General features: G+C 49.7%; 1 protein-coding gene across 1 annotated transcript in view; it reads left to right on the top strand.

The window, feature by feature from the left end:
* Cacna1b (calcium voltage-gated channel subunit alpha1 B) overlaps window positions 1–14,669 on the top strand; it is a gene marked incomplete at its 3' end in the record, with an annotated part of 192,520 nt that overhangs the window by 49,940 nt on the left and 127,911 nt on the right. The window contains exons 7-8 of the mRNA XM_047525413.1: window positions 12,058–12,161; window positions 13,992–14,107. Coding sequence (XP_047381369.1) covers window positions 12,058–12,161; window positions 13,992–14,107 — 220 coding nt within the window. The remainder of the gene's footprint in view (window positions 1–12,057; window positions 12,162–13,991; window positions 14,108–14,669) is intronic.

Genomic DNA, 14,669 nt, shown 5'->3' with positions numbered 1-14,669 from the left:
AACTTATCTAACTTTTCAAACAGTGGCATGGGAAAGATTACCTGTGTTCAAAGGCATGACAAGAGGTAGTGTTGGCTAATGATTCTGTGTCTATGGTTTAGTGTGTTCATTGTACTAGTAATATGCAGATCTGAGGGAAGAAGTGTTCAGATACTTGACTGTGAAGACGTTATCCATGTTAAACCAGACGCTGCTTCTCATGCATCAGGTGCACTATGTGAGAGGAAGAGAAGGGTCCCTGCTGACGTAGCTTGAGCTCCTGGGGAGAGAGGTCCCTTCACTCAGAAGGGGAGAATTGGGAGCACCTGGGCCATGGGATACTGTTTAGACTGCTGGTCGTGATGCTGATTATCATTCTACAGGTTGTCACCACTGAGAGGAAGCAGGGAGAAGGCACCTGGGGTCCATCTGAGAGGAAGCAGGGAAAAGGTGTTCTCCACTTTTGTTTCATTAGAGGGTGGTGGGGAACCGGAGCATTCTACTGTGTAAAGTTTCCAGTAGCTGCTTCATCTATTTGAAGATGAGGGGCATGTGAGAGGGACAGAGGGCTGCGGGTGTACATGTAAAGTCAGTCACATGGATGGTGTTTAAAGTCACCTGGGCAGTGAGTACAGGTGGACCAGAAGAGAAGCCAGAGCACTGAACCCTGGGGGAATTCCTGAATTCAGGGCCAGCGGAAAGAGGGAAACAGCAAAGGAGTCTGGTGTTTCTCCTAGGGCAGGTGCAACGTGGGAGAGCACTGTGTCTTGGAGAGTGGAGAGAGCTCTGAGAAGTGACCGCTGGGTCAGATGTTGCCTGAAGGTCAAGGAAGACAGGAGAGGAATGCTGACCTTTGCACCTGGCACAATGAGGTCATTGGTAGACTTGACAAGAGCAGTCTTGGTGACACTGGGATAAAGTGAGGGGGAGGTAAGAAGTGAGGATGCAGTGTAGACCCCCCTTTCAAGGGGGCAGAGCAACAGAGGCAACTGTAGGGAGGTATCAGGTGGAGAGATACGGGGTGGACTTTCTTCACTCTTTTGCATGTGGATATCCACTTTTCCCATTTGTGGTACTGGGGATTGAACCCAGGGCTACTCCACCACTGAGTTGTAGTCCCAGTCCTTGTTTTTATTTAAGACAAGGCCTCACTAAGTTGACCAGCCAGGCTGGCCTCCTACCTCAGCCCCCAAGGAACTGGGCTTACCAGCATCCTCCACTATGTCTATCTGGGAACGGGATTTTTAAAATCAATTTTTAAATTTTGAGACAATTGTAGATTCATGTGAGTTATAAGACATCACAGATGGACCCCAGGTGCCTTCTCCCTGCTTCCTCTCAGATGGACCCCAGGTGCCTTCTCCCTGCTTCCTCTCAGTGGTGACGACCTGTAGAATGATAATCAGCATCACGACCAGCAGTCTAAACAGCGTCCCATGGCCCAGGTGCTGCTGCCACCCCGGGATGGCCACACCTGCTCCTGCCCTCCCTCCTGCTCGGCTCTGACAACCTCTAGCCTGTTTGCCCTGTCTGAAGTTTTGCCATTTCAAGAACATTACATAGCTAAAACCACACCATATTACTTTCTTGGAATTGGTTATTTTTATTCAAGCAGATTCTCTGGAGGTTACCCCAAGTTATCGTGTCAGCTCTTCCAGAACTGTTTGGTACAGATGTACTAGTCTGCTTAACTCTTCCCCTGTTGAAGGACAATGGGTGGTTTCCAGTCTAGGGTTATTATGGACACCATTGCTATATATTGCATACAGGTTTTTATGCCAACAGATGTTCATTTCTTTGGGACAAATGCACAAGAACTTTCTGTGTTGCACAGTAGTTGCATGTTTAGATAAGAAACTAAACCTTCAGGGATAGGATTGTGGTCAGCAGGAGAGTGGACTGCCTAGGATGTGTAAGAGCCGTAGCACTGCAAAAAGCAAAAAGAACCTAAAACTTTCCCTGAGGACTATGCCTTTCACATCCCTTCCAACAGTGTGTAAACAGTCTAGTCTTCCTGCGTCCTTGCCAGTGCTGGTGTGGCACCCATGCTTTGTCTTCATGGTTCTGACAGGTATCTGGTGATATGTCATCATGGCTCTCATCTGCATTTCTTGCAGATCTTAATGTTGAGATCTTTTCCTGCTTGTCTGCCGCTTGCATTTTTTTTAGTGAAATGACTCTTCATGTCTTGCTCATATGCTGTTTGAAGTACTCTTTCACTAGAGTTTTTAGGGTCCCTTATATATTCTGGGTGCTGGTGCCTTTTTGGATACAGAGTTTGCAGATACTCTGTCCTTATCAATAGCTTGCTTTTCATCCTGTTTCACAGAACAGACATTTTATTTTTGATCAAGTTCAGTTTCTCACTTTTTCCTTTTGTGGATTGAGCTTTTGTATCCTGTAATGTTTTCTTCATTTTTTTCCCTTAAAAGTTACATTATTTTATATTTTACATGTACATCTATGGTCCATTTTGAGTTGGATTTTGTACAGAGTACAAGGTTTAGGCATGTGTCAGTGGCTGCAGCTCTGTGTGTTAAGAAGGCTGTATTTCCTCCTTTGAACAGCTTTGCACCTTTGCAGAAGTCATCTGGGCCTATTTGTGTGGGTCTGTTTCAGTTTCGTATATGTGTCTGTCCCTTTCTCTGTGAGTGCCACACAGTCTTGATTCCTGTAGTTGTACTGAAGTCTTGAAATCAGACTTGTTTGGTTTGGGAGAATTAATGTCTTTATTAGGCTGGGTTTTCCAGTCACTGAACAGGGAGTATCTTTCCATTTCTTTAGGTTGTCATTGATTTCTTTCATTAGGATTTGGTAGTGTTCAGCATGAGTCCTATACCTGTTTTGTTTGGTTAAAGAGATTTTTATTGTTAAACTTAGGAGTTCTCTATGGGATTTGCAGATGTTCCCCCATTCTGTTCTGTGTGTTGCACTTTTGTTCTGATGATAGTGTCTCAAAAGTCTACAAAATTTAAAAATTTTCATGATTTTTTAAAATTTTCTTTTTCTTATTTTCTTATCTATGCATTTGATATCGTATGTAATAAATCATTGCCAAATCCAATATCATGAAGCTTTTGGCTTATTTTTTAAAGAGTTTAATTTTTTAAAGATCTTACATTTAGGTCTTTGATCCATTTTGAGTTAATTTTTGTGGATAGTTTTAGGTAGGGTCCAACTTCACTCTTGCATGTACATTTCCACTTTCTGTACACCATTCATTGAAAGGACTGTCCATTCCTCACTGAATGGCCTTAGCACCCTTGTCAGAAATCATTTGACCTTATATTCAAGGGCTTATTTCTGGGCCCTATTCTATTCTATTTGTCTATAGGTCTTGACCTGCAGATCAACACCTTTTATTTTATGTCTTTTATTTTCAAGAAGAAAAGTGGTTTATTGCATGGGCTAGAATATTCAGCGTTATTTGAGTACGACTGTTGAAAGGAGGTGTGCGGTCCTGCTCCAGGCAGGGCAAAGCCCTCAGCCTTCCACGGCACATGCAAAGCAGCTGCAGGCTGGAGTGGGCTGGGTGCTGTGTGCAAGGTAGCTGCAGGCTGGAGTGGGCTGGGTGCTGGGTGTGAGCAGCTGCAGGCTGGAGCGGGCTGGGTGCTGGGTGCAAGCAGCTGCAGGCTGGAGTGGGCTGGGTGCTGTGTGCAAGGTAGCTGCAGGCTGGAGCGGGCTGGGTGCTGGGTGCTAGCAGCTGCAGGCTGGAGCGGGCTGGGTGCTGTGTGCAAGGTAGCTGCAGGCTGGAGCGGGCTGGGTGCTGGGTGCAAGCAGCTGCAGGCTGGAGCGGGCTGGGTGCTGGGTGCAAGCAGCTGCAGGCTGGAGCGGGCTGGGTGCTGGGTGCAAGCAGCTGCAGGCTGGAGCGGGCTGGGTGCTGTGTGCAAGGTAGCTGCAGGCTGGAGCGGGCTGGGTGCTGGGTGCAAGCAGCTGCAGGCTGGAGCGGGCTGGGTGCTGGGTGCAAGCAGCTGCAGGCTGGAGTGGGCTGGGTGCTGGGTGCTAGCAGCTGCAGGCTGGAGTGGGCTGGGTGCTGTGTGCAAGGTAGCTGCAGGCTGGAGCGGGCTGGGTGCTGGGTGCTAGCAGCTGCAGGCTGGAGTGGGCTGGGTGCTGGGTGCTAGCAGCTGCAGGCTGGAGTGGGCTGGGTGCTGGGTGCTAGCAGCTGCAGGCTGGAGTGGGCTGGGTGCTGTGTGCAAGGTAGCTGCAGGCTGGAGTGGGCTGGGTGCTGGGTGTGAGCAGCTGCAGGCTAGAGCGGGCTGGGTGCTGGGTGCTAGCAGCTGCAGGCTGGAGCGGGCTGGGTGCTGTGTGCAAGGTAGCTGCAGGCTGGAGCGGGCTGGGTGCTGGGTGCTAGCAGCTGCAGGCTGGAGCGGGCTGGGTGCTGGGTGCAAGCAGCTGCAGGCTGGAACGGGCTGGGTGCTGGGTGCTAGCAGCTGCAGGCTGGAGTGGGCTGGGTGCTGTGTGCAAGGTAGCTGCAGGCTGGAGCGGGCTGGGTGCTGGGTGCTAGCAGCTGCAGGCTGGAGCGGGCTGGGTGCTGTGTGCAAGGTAGCTGCAGGCTGGAGCGGGCTGGGTGCTGGGTGCTAGCAGCTGCAGGCTGGAGCGGGCTGGGTGCTGGGTGCAAGCAGCTGCAGGCTGGAACGGGCTGGGTGCTGGGTGCTAGCAGCTGCAGGCTGGAGTGGGCTGGGTGCTGTGTGCAAGGTAGCTGCAGGCTGGAGCGGGCTGGGTGCTGGGTGCTAGCAGCTGCAGGCTGGAGCGGGCTGGGTGCTGTGTGCAAGGTAGCTGCAGGCTGGAGCGGGCTGGGTGCTGGGTGCTAGCAGCTGCAGGCTGGAGCGGGCTGGGTGCTGTGTGCAAGGTAGCTGCAGGCTGGAGCGGGCTGGGTGCTGGGTGCAAGCAGCTGCAGGCTGGAGCGGGCTGGGTGCTGGGTGCAAGCAGCTGCAGGCTGGAGTGGGCTGGGTGCTGGGTGCAAGCAGCTGCAGGCTGGAGCGGGCTGGGTGCTGGGTGCTAGCAGCTGCAGGCTGGAGTGGGCTGGGTGCTGTGTGCAAGGTAGCTGCAGGCTGGAGCGGGCTGGGTGCTGGGTGCTAGCAGCTGCAGGCTGGAGTGGGCTGGGTGCTGTGTGCAAGGTAGCTGCAGGCTGGAGCGGGCTGGGTGCTGGGTGCTAGCAGCTGCAGGCTGGAGTGGGCTGGGTGCTGTGTGCAAGGTAGCTGCAGGCTGGAGTGGGCTGGGTGCTGGGTGTGAGCAGCTGCAGGCTGGAGCGGGCTGGGTGCTGGGTGCAAGCAGCTGCAGGCTGGAGTGGGCTGGGTGCTGTGTGCAAGGTAGCTGCAGGCTGGAGCGGGCTGGGTGCTGGGTGCTAGCAGCTGCAGGCTGGAGTGGGCTGGGTGCTGTGTGCAAGGTAGCTGCAGGCTGGAGCGGGCTGGGTGCTGGGTGCTAGCAGCTGCAGGCTGGAGCGGGCTGGGTGCTGTGTGCAAGGTAGCTGCAGGCTGGAGTGGGCTGGGTGCTGGGTGCTAGCAGCTGCAGGCTGGAGCGGGCTGGGTGCTGGGTGCTAGCAGCTGCAGGCTGGAGCGGGCTGGGTGCTGTGTGCAAGGTAGCTGCAGGCTGGAGCGGGCTGGGTGCTGGGTGCTAGCAGCTGCAGGCTGGAGCGGGCTGGGTGCTGGGTGCAAGCAGCTGCAGGCTGGAGCGGGCTGGGTGCTGGGTGCTAGCAGCTGCAGGCTGGAGTGGGCTGGGTGCTGTGTGCAAGGTAGCTGCAGGCTGGAGCGGGCTGGGTGCTGGGTGCTAGCAGCTGCAGGCTGGAGTGGGCTGGGTGCTGTGTGCAAGGTAGCTGCAGGCTGGAGCGGGCTGGGTGCTGGGTGCTAGCAGCTGCAGGCTGGAGTGGGCTGGGTGCTGTGTGCAAGGTAGCTGCAGGCTGGAGCGGGCTGGGTGCTGGGTGCAAGCAGCTGCAGGCTGGAGCGGGCTGGGTGCTGGGTGCTAGCAGCTGCAGGCTGGAGTGGGCTGGGTGCTGTGTGCAAGGTAGCTGCAGGCTGGAGTGGGCTGGGTGCTGGGTGCTAGCAGCTGCAGGCTGGAGCGGGCTGGGTGCTGCTCGCCGCCATTCTCACTTTCCGAGGTCACTGGTAATAAATGGATGCTGAATTTTGTCAGAGGATTTGTCTGTACTGATATGATCATGTGATTTTTCTCCTTTAGGTATTATGGTGAAAGTTATTATATTCTATTGGTTTTTGAATATGGACCAGCTTTGCATTCATGGAATAAATTTTACATTACATGGTATTTACATTACATGGTTTTTACATGATATATAATTCTTTTTGCATATTGTTATATTCTTTTTGCTTATGTTTTTATTAAGAATTCTTTTATCTATATTAATGAGGAATTTTGGTCTGCAATTTCTTCCTCCTCCTCCTCCTCTTCTTTTTGGTACTCTCTGTTTGATTTTGGTATCAAGTTAATATAAGCTTCATAAAATGAATTGGAAAGTATTTACTCCTCATTTTCTGGAAGAGTCTGTAAAAATGGTGTCCTTTTTAAAATGTCTACTAGAATTCTACAGTGAACTTTCTGGGCCTAGAGATTTTGTTTTGGAATTTATTTTTTTGTTTTTATGCTCTGTTGAGATCCAACCCAGGCCCTTGCATGAAGTGATCTACCATTGAGCTACACCCTGCTGTAGTTTGTTTGTTTATTTGGATAGTGGGGATTGAACTCAGGGGCACTTGACCACTGAGCCACATCCCAAGCCCTGTTTAGAATTTTATTTAGAGACAGGATCTCACTGAGTTGCTTAGTACCTCACTAAGTTGCTGAGGCTGGCTTTGAACTTGTGATCTTCCTGCTTCAGCCTTCCGAGCTGCTGGGATCACAGGAGTGAGCCACTGTGCCTGGCGCAGTTTTTTTTTGTTTGTTTGTTTTTTGTTAATAATGCTTTTGTTAGAGTATAATTTGCATACCAGAAATTCACCATTTTAAATTGTGTATTTCAGAGGTTGTGTATGTTCAAAAATATATGTAATCATCACTATTATCTAATTTAAAAACATTTTTATCAATCAAAAAAGAAACTCTATATCACTAGCAATCAGTCCTCATTCCTCCATTCCCTAGGCCCTGGCAATCACTGACTTTTATGTCTCTGTATGTTCATCTTTTCCAGACATTTCTTACTTGTGGAATCTGAAAATAGGTAGCCATTTGTGTTTTCACACTCACTTTATATCATTATTGTCCAGTATGAGTACATTGTGTGGATAGACCATATATTTTTTATATCCTATCATTGATGGACTTATGGATTGTATCCTCTTTTAAAATTATGAATAATGCTGCTGTGAATATTCACATACAGATTTTTGCATAGGATGTATTTTTGTTTCTCTTGGGTATGTGCTTAAGAGTAGAATTGCTGGATTATATGATAGTTTCACATTTAGTGTTTGAGGAACCACCAAATCTTCCCACAATTGCTGTACCACTTTACATCTGACCAGTAATGCAAAGGTGTTCCTGTTTCTCTGCATCTCACCAGTGCCTGTTATTGTCTTTCTAATTCCAATCCTAAGGGGTGTGCAGTGGTATCTAGTTTTGGTTTATGATGTTCAGCATCTTTTATACCTTCTTTGCATACCTTCTTTGGAGAAATGTCTATGCCTATCCTTAGCTCCCTTAAATTGGTTTATTGCCTTTTTATTGTTTACCTGTAAGTTTTCATTTTATATTCTGGATATTAGTCTCCTTTCAAATGAAGTATTTTAAAATATTTTCTCCTATTTTGATGTTGTCTTTTTTTGTTTGTTTCTTGATGGTATCACTTGGAGTGCAAAATATTTTGTTTTGATGAAGTTTAATTTTTCTATTTTTCTTTTCACCAGTTGTGTTTTTAGTGTTATATCTAAGAATCTATTTGTTGCCTAATCAAGGTTATATATCCTCGATATATGTCAGGCTATATAATCTAATGTAGAGCCGTAACTTTGTTTTCTGTGGGGGTTTCCTAGTTTCTGCTCTTGCATCTGGCTTCGTGGTCCATGGTGAGTCGATGTCCCCCTGGTGTGAGGTAGGGCCCAGCTTCATGCTCTTGCCTGTGGAGTCCTACTAGTCCCAACCCCATTGGTTGAGAAGGCTATTTTTTTCCCCATTGAATTGTCCCAGCAGCTTATTAAAAGCACCTGATTGTGTAAGTCAGGATTTAGTTCTAGATCATTAATTCAATTCCATTGATCTGTGCCTATCCTTTTGGGGGGAAATTTTTAAGTTATTATTTCACTTTCCTTCACAATGATAGGACTATTATTTTATAGTGAATAAGTTGTGGTCTTCAGAAATTGATCCCTTTCATCCACATTGTCAGATAGATGTATGTAAAGTTGTTGATAGTGTTCTCTTACTGTCCTTTTGATGTTTGCTGGATCTGCTTCATTACTGATTAAGGTAACGCATGTTTTTTTCTTTTTTTCTTTGTATTGCTAGAAGTTTGTCAGTTTAGCTGATTTTCCTCAAAGAACCACTTCACATTCTCACTGATTTTCTCTGTTATTTCTCTTTCTAATTCTGCTTGTTTTGCTCTTATTTATTTCCTTCTACTTGAGTCTGGTTTATGTTGCTTTTCTTTTTTTTTAAAGTTTCTTGAGTTGGACGCTTAGATCATTAATCTGAGATTTTCCTTACTTTGTAACACAGACATGTAATATAATTTTCCTCTTGGCCTTGCTTTAGCTGTGTACAAATTTGATACATTGTATTCTTATTTTCATTCAGTTCAGTGTATTTTTAAGCTTTCTTGAGGCCTCTCCTTTGAATTGTCTTCCTTGTGTTTGAGAGTTACTTCTTCTCCCTCTGTTATTTCTTGTTTGATTCTATTGTAGTGGAGGATACACTGAATTGTAAGAATTTTAATTCTTTTAAATTTGTTGAGTTTTGGTATATGGTTCAGATTATGGTCTGTGTTGGTATTTGTACTTGAAAAGGAAGTGTATTCTGTTGCTGTTGTGTGCTGTGTATAAATGTCAACTGAATTCTGTTGGGTGGTAGGGTTGTTGAGTTTTTCTGTGTCCTTGTTGATTTTCTGTCTAGTTCTTCTTTGAATTTTTGAGAAAAAGTGAAGAGGTCTCCAACTTTGTGACTTTGTCTATTTCTCCTTTTAGTTCTATCAGTTTTTGGTTGTCTTATGTTGCAGCACATTTGTTGGCTGCACGTACGTTTAGAATTATTGTCTTTGTGATGAATTGACTCTTTTTATTATGTACATTGTGCTGTATTTCTGGTAGATTTTGCTCTGAAGTCAACTTTATCTGATATTAATATAGCCACTCCACTTTTTTTTCAATGAATATTTATATGAAATACCGTTTCCCACCAGGTGCAGTGGTGCACGCCTGTAATCCCAGCGGTTTGGGAGGCTGAGGCAGGAGGATCGTGAGTTCGAAGCCAGCCTCAGCAACTTGGCGAGGCGCTTAGGAACTCAGTGAGAACCTGTCTCTAAATAAAATATAGAAGAGGGCTGGGGATGTGGTTCATACTTTGCTTCCAACCTGCCTACGTTTACATTTGAAGTAAATTTTTTCTAGACAACGTAAAGTGAATTGTAGTTAGATCCACCATCTGATCTTTGTCTTTTTATCTGTGTGCGCCTGTAGTAGTTTTTGTTTACTGCTCTTTCCCTGTCTTCCTGTGGGTTAGCTGACTTCTAGTTTATTCTTCTGGAATCCCATCTTAACGTTCCCGCGCACGGCACCCTTCTGTTCTGGGTGGTTGCTGGCTGTGTTGTGTCTGCTGGTGCCATCCTCACCAGCTCAAGGGAAGAGAATAGACCTTGCCTTCTCTGCCTCTCTTTACCTTTTGTAACATGATCGCCTTACACGTGTCCTCTCTGTACATTTAGAACCACATGAGACAGCGCTGTGAGTCTCGCTTTGAATTGTCAAACAGGATTTAGAAAACTCAGAAGGAAAAAAGAAAATCTACATGTCCATGATTCTGTCCTTCCTTCCTAGTGGTCAGTGATTCCTTTTTTAAAGTTTCATTAGCCATTCTTCGAGGGGAGCTCTGCTGGTGACTGACTCCTTTACTCTTCCTGGTTTTTCTTCTGAATGTCTTGATTCCCCAGCTCTGTTTTCAAGGGTGCAGGTATCTGGATCAACAGCTCTTTTCTTTCTTTCACCTCCCTGGCCTCCCTGGCTTCTGATGAGAAATCTTTTGAATCATTTTCCCCTAGAAGTAAGGCATGGAGGGATATGGGAGAAGATCAGTGAACATCAAGAAGAATACCCCATCTGACACACAGGCATCAGATGCATACCTCAGTGTAACGTGGACCTGAATGTCTATGGGTCTAGGTGTGCATGTGTATCTGTATGAATGTGCACACACAAACCTATGAAGAGAAAACCTTGCTGCTTTCAAGATTTTTTCTTTGTTTTTAGTTCTCAGAAGTTTGAGTCATGTGTCTTGCGGATCACTTCTATGCTATGTGGAGTTTGCGCGAAGTTTGAGTCATGTGTCTTGCGGATCACTTCTATGCTATGTGGAGTTTGCGTGGCTTCTTGAAGGATTTTTTTAGCTTTGTCCTCTTTCTTCTGCTGCTGCCTGTCATTCTGATAATATGAATGTTAGATTTTTTTTTTTTGAACTAGGGATTGAACTCAGGGGTGCTCTACCACTGAGCTACATCCTCAACCCTTTTATTTTATTTAAAGACAGGGTCTCACTAAGTTGCCCAGGCTGACCTGGAACTTGTGATCCTCCTGCCTCAGCAGGAGTAACTGGGACTCAGGTGCGTGCCACCATGACTGACTTGAATGCTGTAGCTCCACGTGTTTCAGGCTGTGTTGTGGTGTGTGTTTGTGTGTGTGTGTGTACACCTAGATATACAGGCATATAGACATGCATTAGATTGTATGTGTCTGATATATTCAAGGTGATGGGGCTGCGTTTGCAGCAGTGTCTCTCCTCTTTCAAGGACAGCAACTGTGGCCTTCAGGGAAGTTGGTGGCTTTGGTGGCCTTCCAGTCCGTGGATCTGAGCTGCCTGTGGGTCCAGGAACATGAACTGCAGTGAGAGCTGGGATTCTGAATGTTGGTCATGGGTTGGGATCCAGGGGTTTTGGAACCATTTGGAAGTCAGTATTCAGGGGTCTGAAGCTGCAAGCTGCAGTTAGTCCAAGGGACTCAGGACTCTCCAGGGGTAGAGTCTGCAAATGCTGCCAGATGCCCCATCCTGATGGTGGTTCCTGGAGATCAACCCCAGCTGTAGGGCATGTTCAGGTTGTCCTCCTGCCTCTATCCTGCTAGGTGCCCTGGTCCCTGACTTGTGGACTCTCTCTAAAGGGAGGCCCAGGTAGTGCCCACCCTCACCACCCATCTCCCTGTTGGTTTGCCTCTTGTACTAGGCTCACATGGAGAAAGAGGTTTTCCACTCCTCTTAGCCAAGTCTGCTGGGACCCAGAAACAAAACAACAGCTGTGGAATTAAATTGGATTCAGGAGAGCTCACCCTTTTGTGGGCTGTGCTATAAAAAGAAGGCTCGGGGGGAGATGGCCTTTCTTTGCCTTCAGCTGTGCATATCACATCTGGGTGTTGACCGTGTTGGGCATATGGTGAGAACTGTCCCTTGGGTCTCTCCCTTGGGTCTCTGGAGAATACAGCATGGAGGCTCACATGGCCCCTGGGTTGTGGGGCTGCTGCAGATGGATGTCTGGATGTGGACCTTGGAGACTGGGGCTCTGCTAGGAACAGATGTCATTGGGGCTGCTCAGGGAGGCTGAGGGTGTCCTACTAGGGAGGTGTTCCACCAGACAGAGGCCAGGATGCAGCCCTTGGGGCATCTGGAGCAGCCTTTGGCTCCTGGGCCTACTTCTGGACTTTTCAGCATTGGTGGGCAGTGATTGGTCTTCGGGGAGCCTCAGGCTGGGGGAAGCTCTACAGGGCAAAGGCAGGTCTGATCGTGAGTCGCACTTGACCTCTGACCCTGCCTGGACGCCCTGCCTGGACCCTGCCAGGTGTTTGCTTCTGAGGAGGGCTGCAAGGGTCCTGCTCACTTCTGTGGCCCGGGCTGTCTGTCTGTCCATCCTCATCTCTTCCTTCTTGCTTCCAGACAAATGATGCAGCTGGCAACACATGGAACTGGCTCTACTTCATCCCCCTCATCATCATCGGCTCCTTCTTCATGCTCAACCTTGTGCTGGGTGTGCTCTCAGGGTAAGAGCCCTGTGGGACTCATGCGGATTCCCTGTGTTCTCAGAATGGGGGAACTGGAATGGAGTCAGACGTGGGCACACGTGACGCAGGGTGCTCCTGGTGTCCTGCGCTGGGGCCTTTGCTGTGTGCCACATCTTGACCTGTCCATTGGCCATCTTCTTGCCTCCTTCCCTCCTTTACATCCTTACACTCTGCTGTGCCTCTGCTGTAGAGAGGGGCTTCTGCTGCCCCTACAGGGGTGTGGTCTGCGCTGGGGTTTCTGGGCAGTCTCCATGGCCACAGAGCCCCTCTGTTACCACAAGGGAGACGAGAGTCTCAAATGTCCACTCCAGCCTTTCCCTGGCCCCCACCACCAACTGGCCTTTTGTGCTGAGCACCTACAGCGGGATCAAGGCTGCAGAGCTGGGAGTCCCTCCTGAGAGGTGCTTCCTGGCCCCTCACTGGGAGTGGGATATGGGCGGCCTGGGCTCGAGGGTGCACAGGCCTTCTTGCCCTGCTCTGCGGCCGGGTTTTGAGGTTCCTATTCTTGCATGACAACGAGGACGCTGTGCTGAAAGGACGCAGAGTGTGCCAGGCCTGGCCTGCCTCTGCCCCACCTGATCATCGGACCCCCTTTGTGTCTCCATTTTGCCCCCTCTGAGGACCCTGCTCAGGTTCAGGGCCGCCTCTGCCCACCCTCAGACACGGTGTTAGTTGACTTTATATTACTGTGACCAAAAAACCTAACATAAAAAGACCTAAAGGAAAAAAGGTTTATTTTGGCTCAGGGTTTCAGAGGTTTCAGTCCATGTCGACTGACTCCTCTGCTTTGGACCTGAGTGAGGCAGAAGGGTGTGGTGGACAGGCGAGGTAGAGGCAGCTGCTCAGCTCACGGCCTCTGGGAGTGGAGGGGCCAGAGAGTGAGGAGCCAGGGACAAGATCATCCCCAAGGGCACACCCCCAGAGGCCCACTCCTCCAATTAGGTCCCACCTGCCTTTGAGTAATTAGCCCACTGACCAGGTCAGAGCCCCCATGATCTGACCACTTCCCCAAACCCCACCTCTGAACTGTGCTGTGTTGGGGGGCCCAGCCCTCAAAACATCAGTTTTGGGGGATACTTCATATCCAAATCATAACAGACCCCTCTGTGTCTGCCTTCTGCCTGCCCTGAAGCCTCCTGCTCAGGCCCAGGCTGAGGGAGCTGCATGGTGGCCTGGAAAGAACAGACGCAGGGCGGGCGGCACCGGGGCACAGCCCGCGTGCTCCAGTGCTGGACGGTGCTCAGCTTCAGACCTCTCCTACAAGGGACATGATTGTTATTGCCGTGTTTTTCCATGCTTCGCCACAAAGACCAGCTGAGCCCACAGGGGCTTCTAGTTTAGAGCTCCTAATCTAGTCTAGTGGGGAAGCACGGAGGCCTGGGGCTTAGAGAAGGCATGTGAGGAAGTGGCATCTCAGCTGAGACCCAGAGAGGGCCTAGGAGTGAGCCAGGTGAAGGGAGGAGGGTCTTCCAGGCAGAGTTCAGCAGCTACAGGCTCAGTGGTGTGGACTGCATGGCACTTGTGTGCTGTGGGGGATTCCTGGGGATGGAGCCAGGGTGTGTTGGGGAGAAGGCTGGCAGTGACCAGGACTGTGGAGAGCCTGGGCCTCTGCTGTAGACACCGCATGGGGGAAGGTTGACCAGAGAGCGTGGGTTCCCAGCAGGTGGGAACGCAACCCTCTCGTGGGCTGGAGGGAGCCTGTGGCCTGCACCTCCTATTCTATCCCTTTGTCTCTGGGTCTATGCACCTGGGAGCCATGGGGTCTTTGTGCTGACTGCTGTTTGCCTCCCTGGCCGGTGCGTGGTGCAGGGAGTTTGCCAAGGAGCGAGAGCGGGTGGAGAACCGCCGTGCCTTCCTGAAGCTCCGCCGGCAGCAGCAGATTGAGCGGGAGCTCAACGGGTACCTGGAGTGGATCTTCAAGGCTGGTGAGAATCTCTGGGACCTGGTGCAGTACCCCTGGCCTGCCCTCTTTCTTTCTCTGTCCCCAAGTCTGCTCTGCTCCCTGCTGGTGGGGTAGAGCTCATGGCAGGAAAGCTGAGGTTGCTGGGAGGGCTTTGTCTTAAGGAGGCCTTTCTCCCCAGCTCACCAGGCTCGGCACCAGGCAGCCGACTGGCACTGAGCACAGTGGGCTTTTCGTGGGGGTTGTGGCATGCCCACATTAGACCTGAGTGCCCTGCCCTTGACCTCGGCTCCCTCCAAGCCCTGGCTGTGGGCTCTGAAAACCCGGACTTTCCAGGTCCCCCGGCCTGGCCTGTGCTCTCACTGCTGTGGGCACGTCCTGCCACTTGAGGGTCCACAGATGTGTCCCCAGGGATGAACTCACAGGTGGGCAGTGCTCCTGAGGAGGGTGAGTGTAGGTGGGGACGTGGGACGGGTGAGGCAGCTGTCCTCGCTGCATGGAGCCTTGTCTGGGTCTTAGAAGAAGGGACCTAGACATAGTTTTGCTGTCTGCCGAAAGAGTAGGAGTGGAGCAGAGGAGGAACTTGG

The sequence above is a fragment of the Sciurus carolinensis genome, chromosome 14 (assembly GCF_902686445.1).
Source record: "Sciurus carolinensis chromosome 14, mSciCar1.2, whole genome shotgun sequence".
NCBI lineage: Eukaryota > Metazoa > Chordata > Mammalia > Rodentia > Sciuridae > Sciurus > Sciurus carolinensis.
Note: the sequence above shows the minus strand (reverse complement) of the source record. Positions and strands in the feature narration are given on the sequence as shown.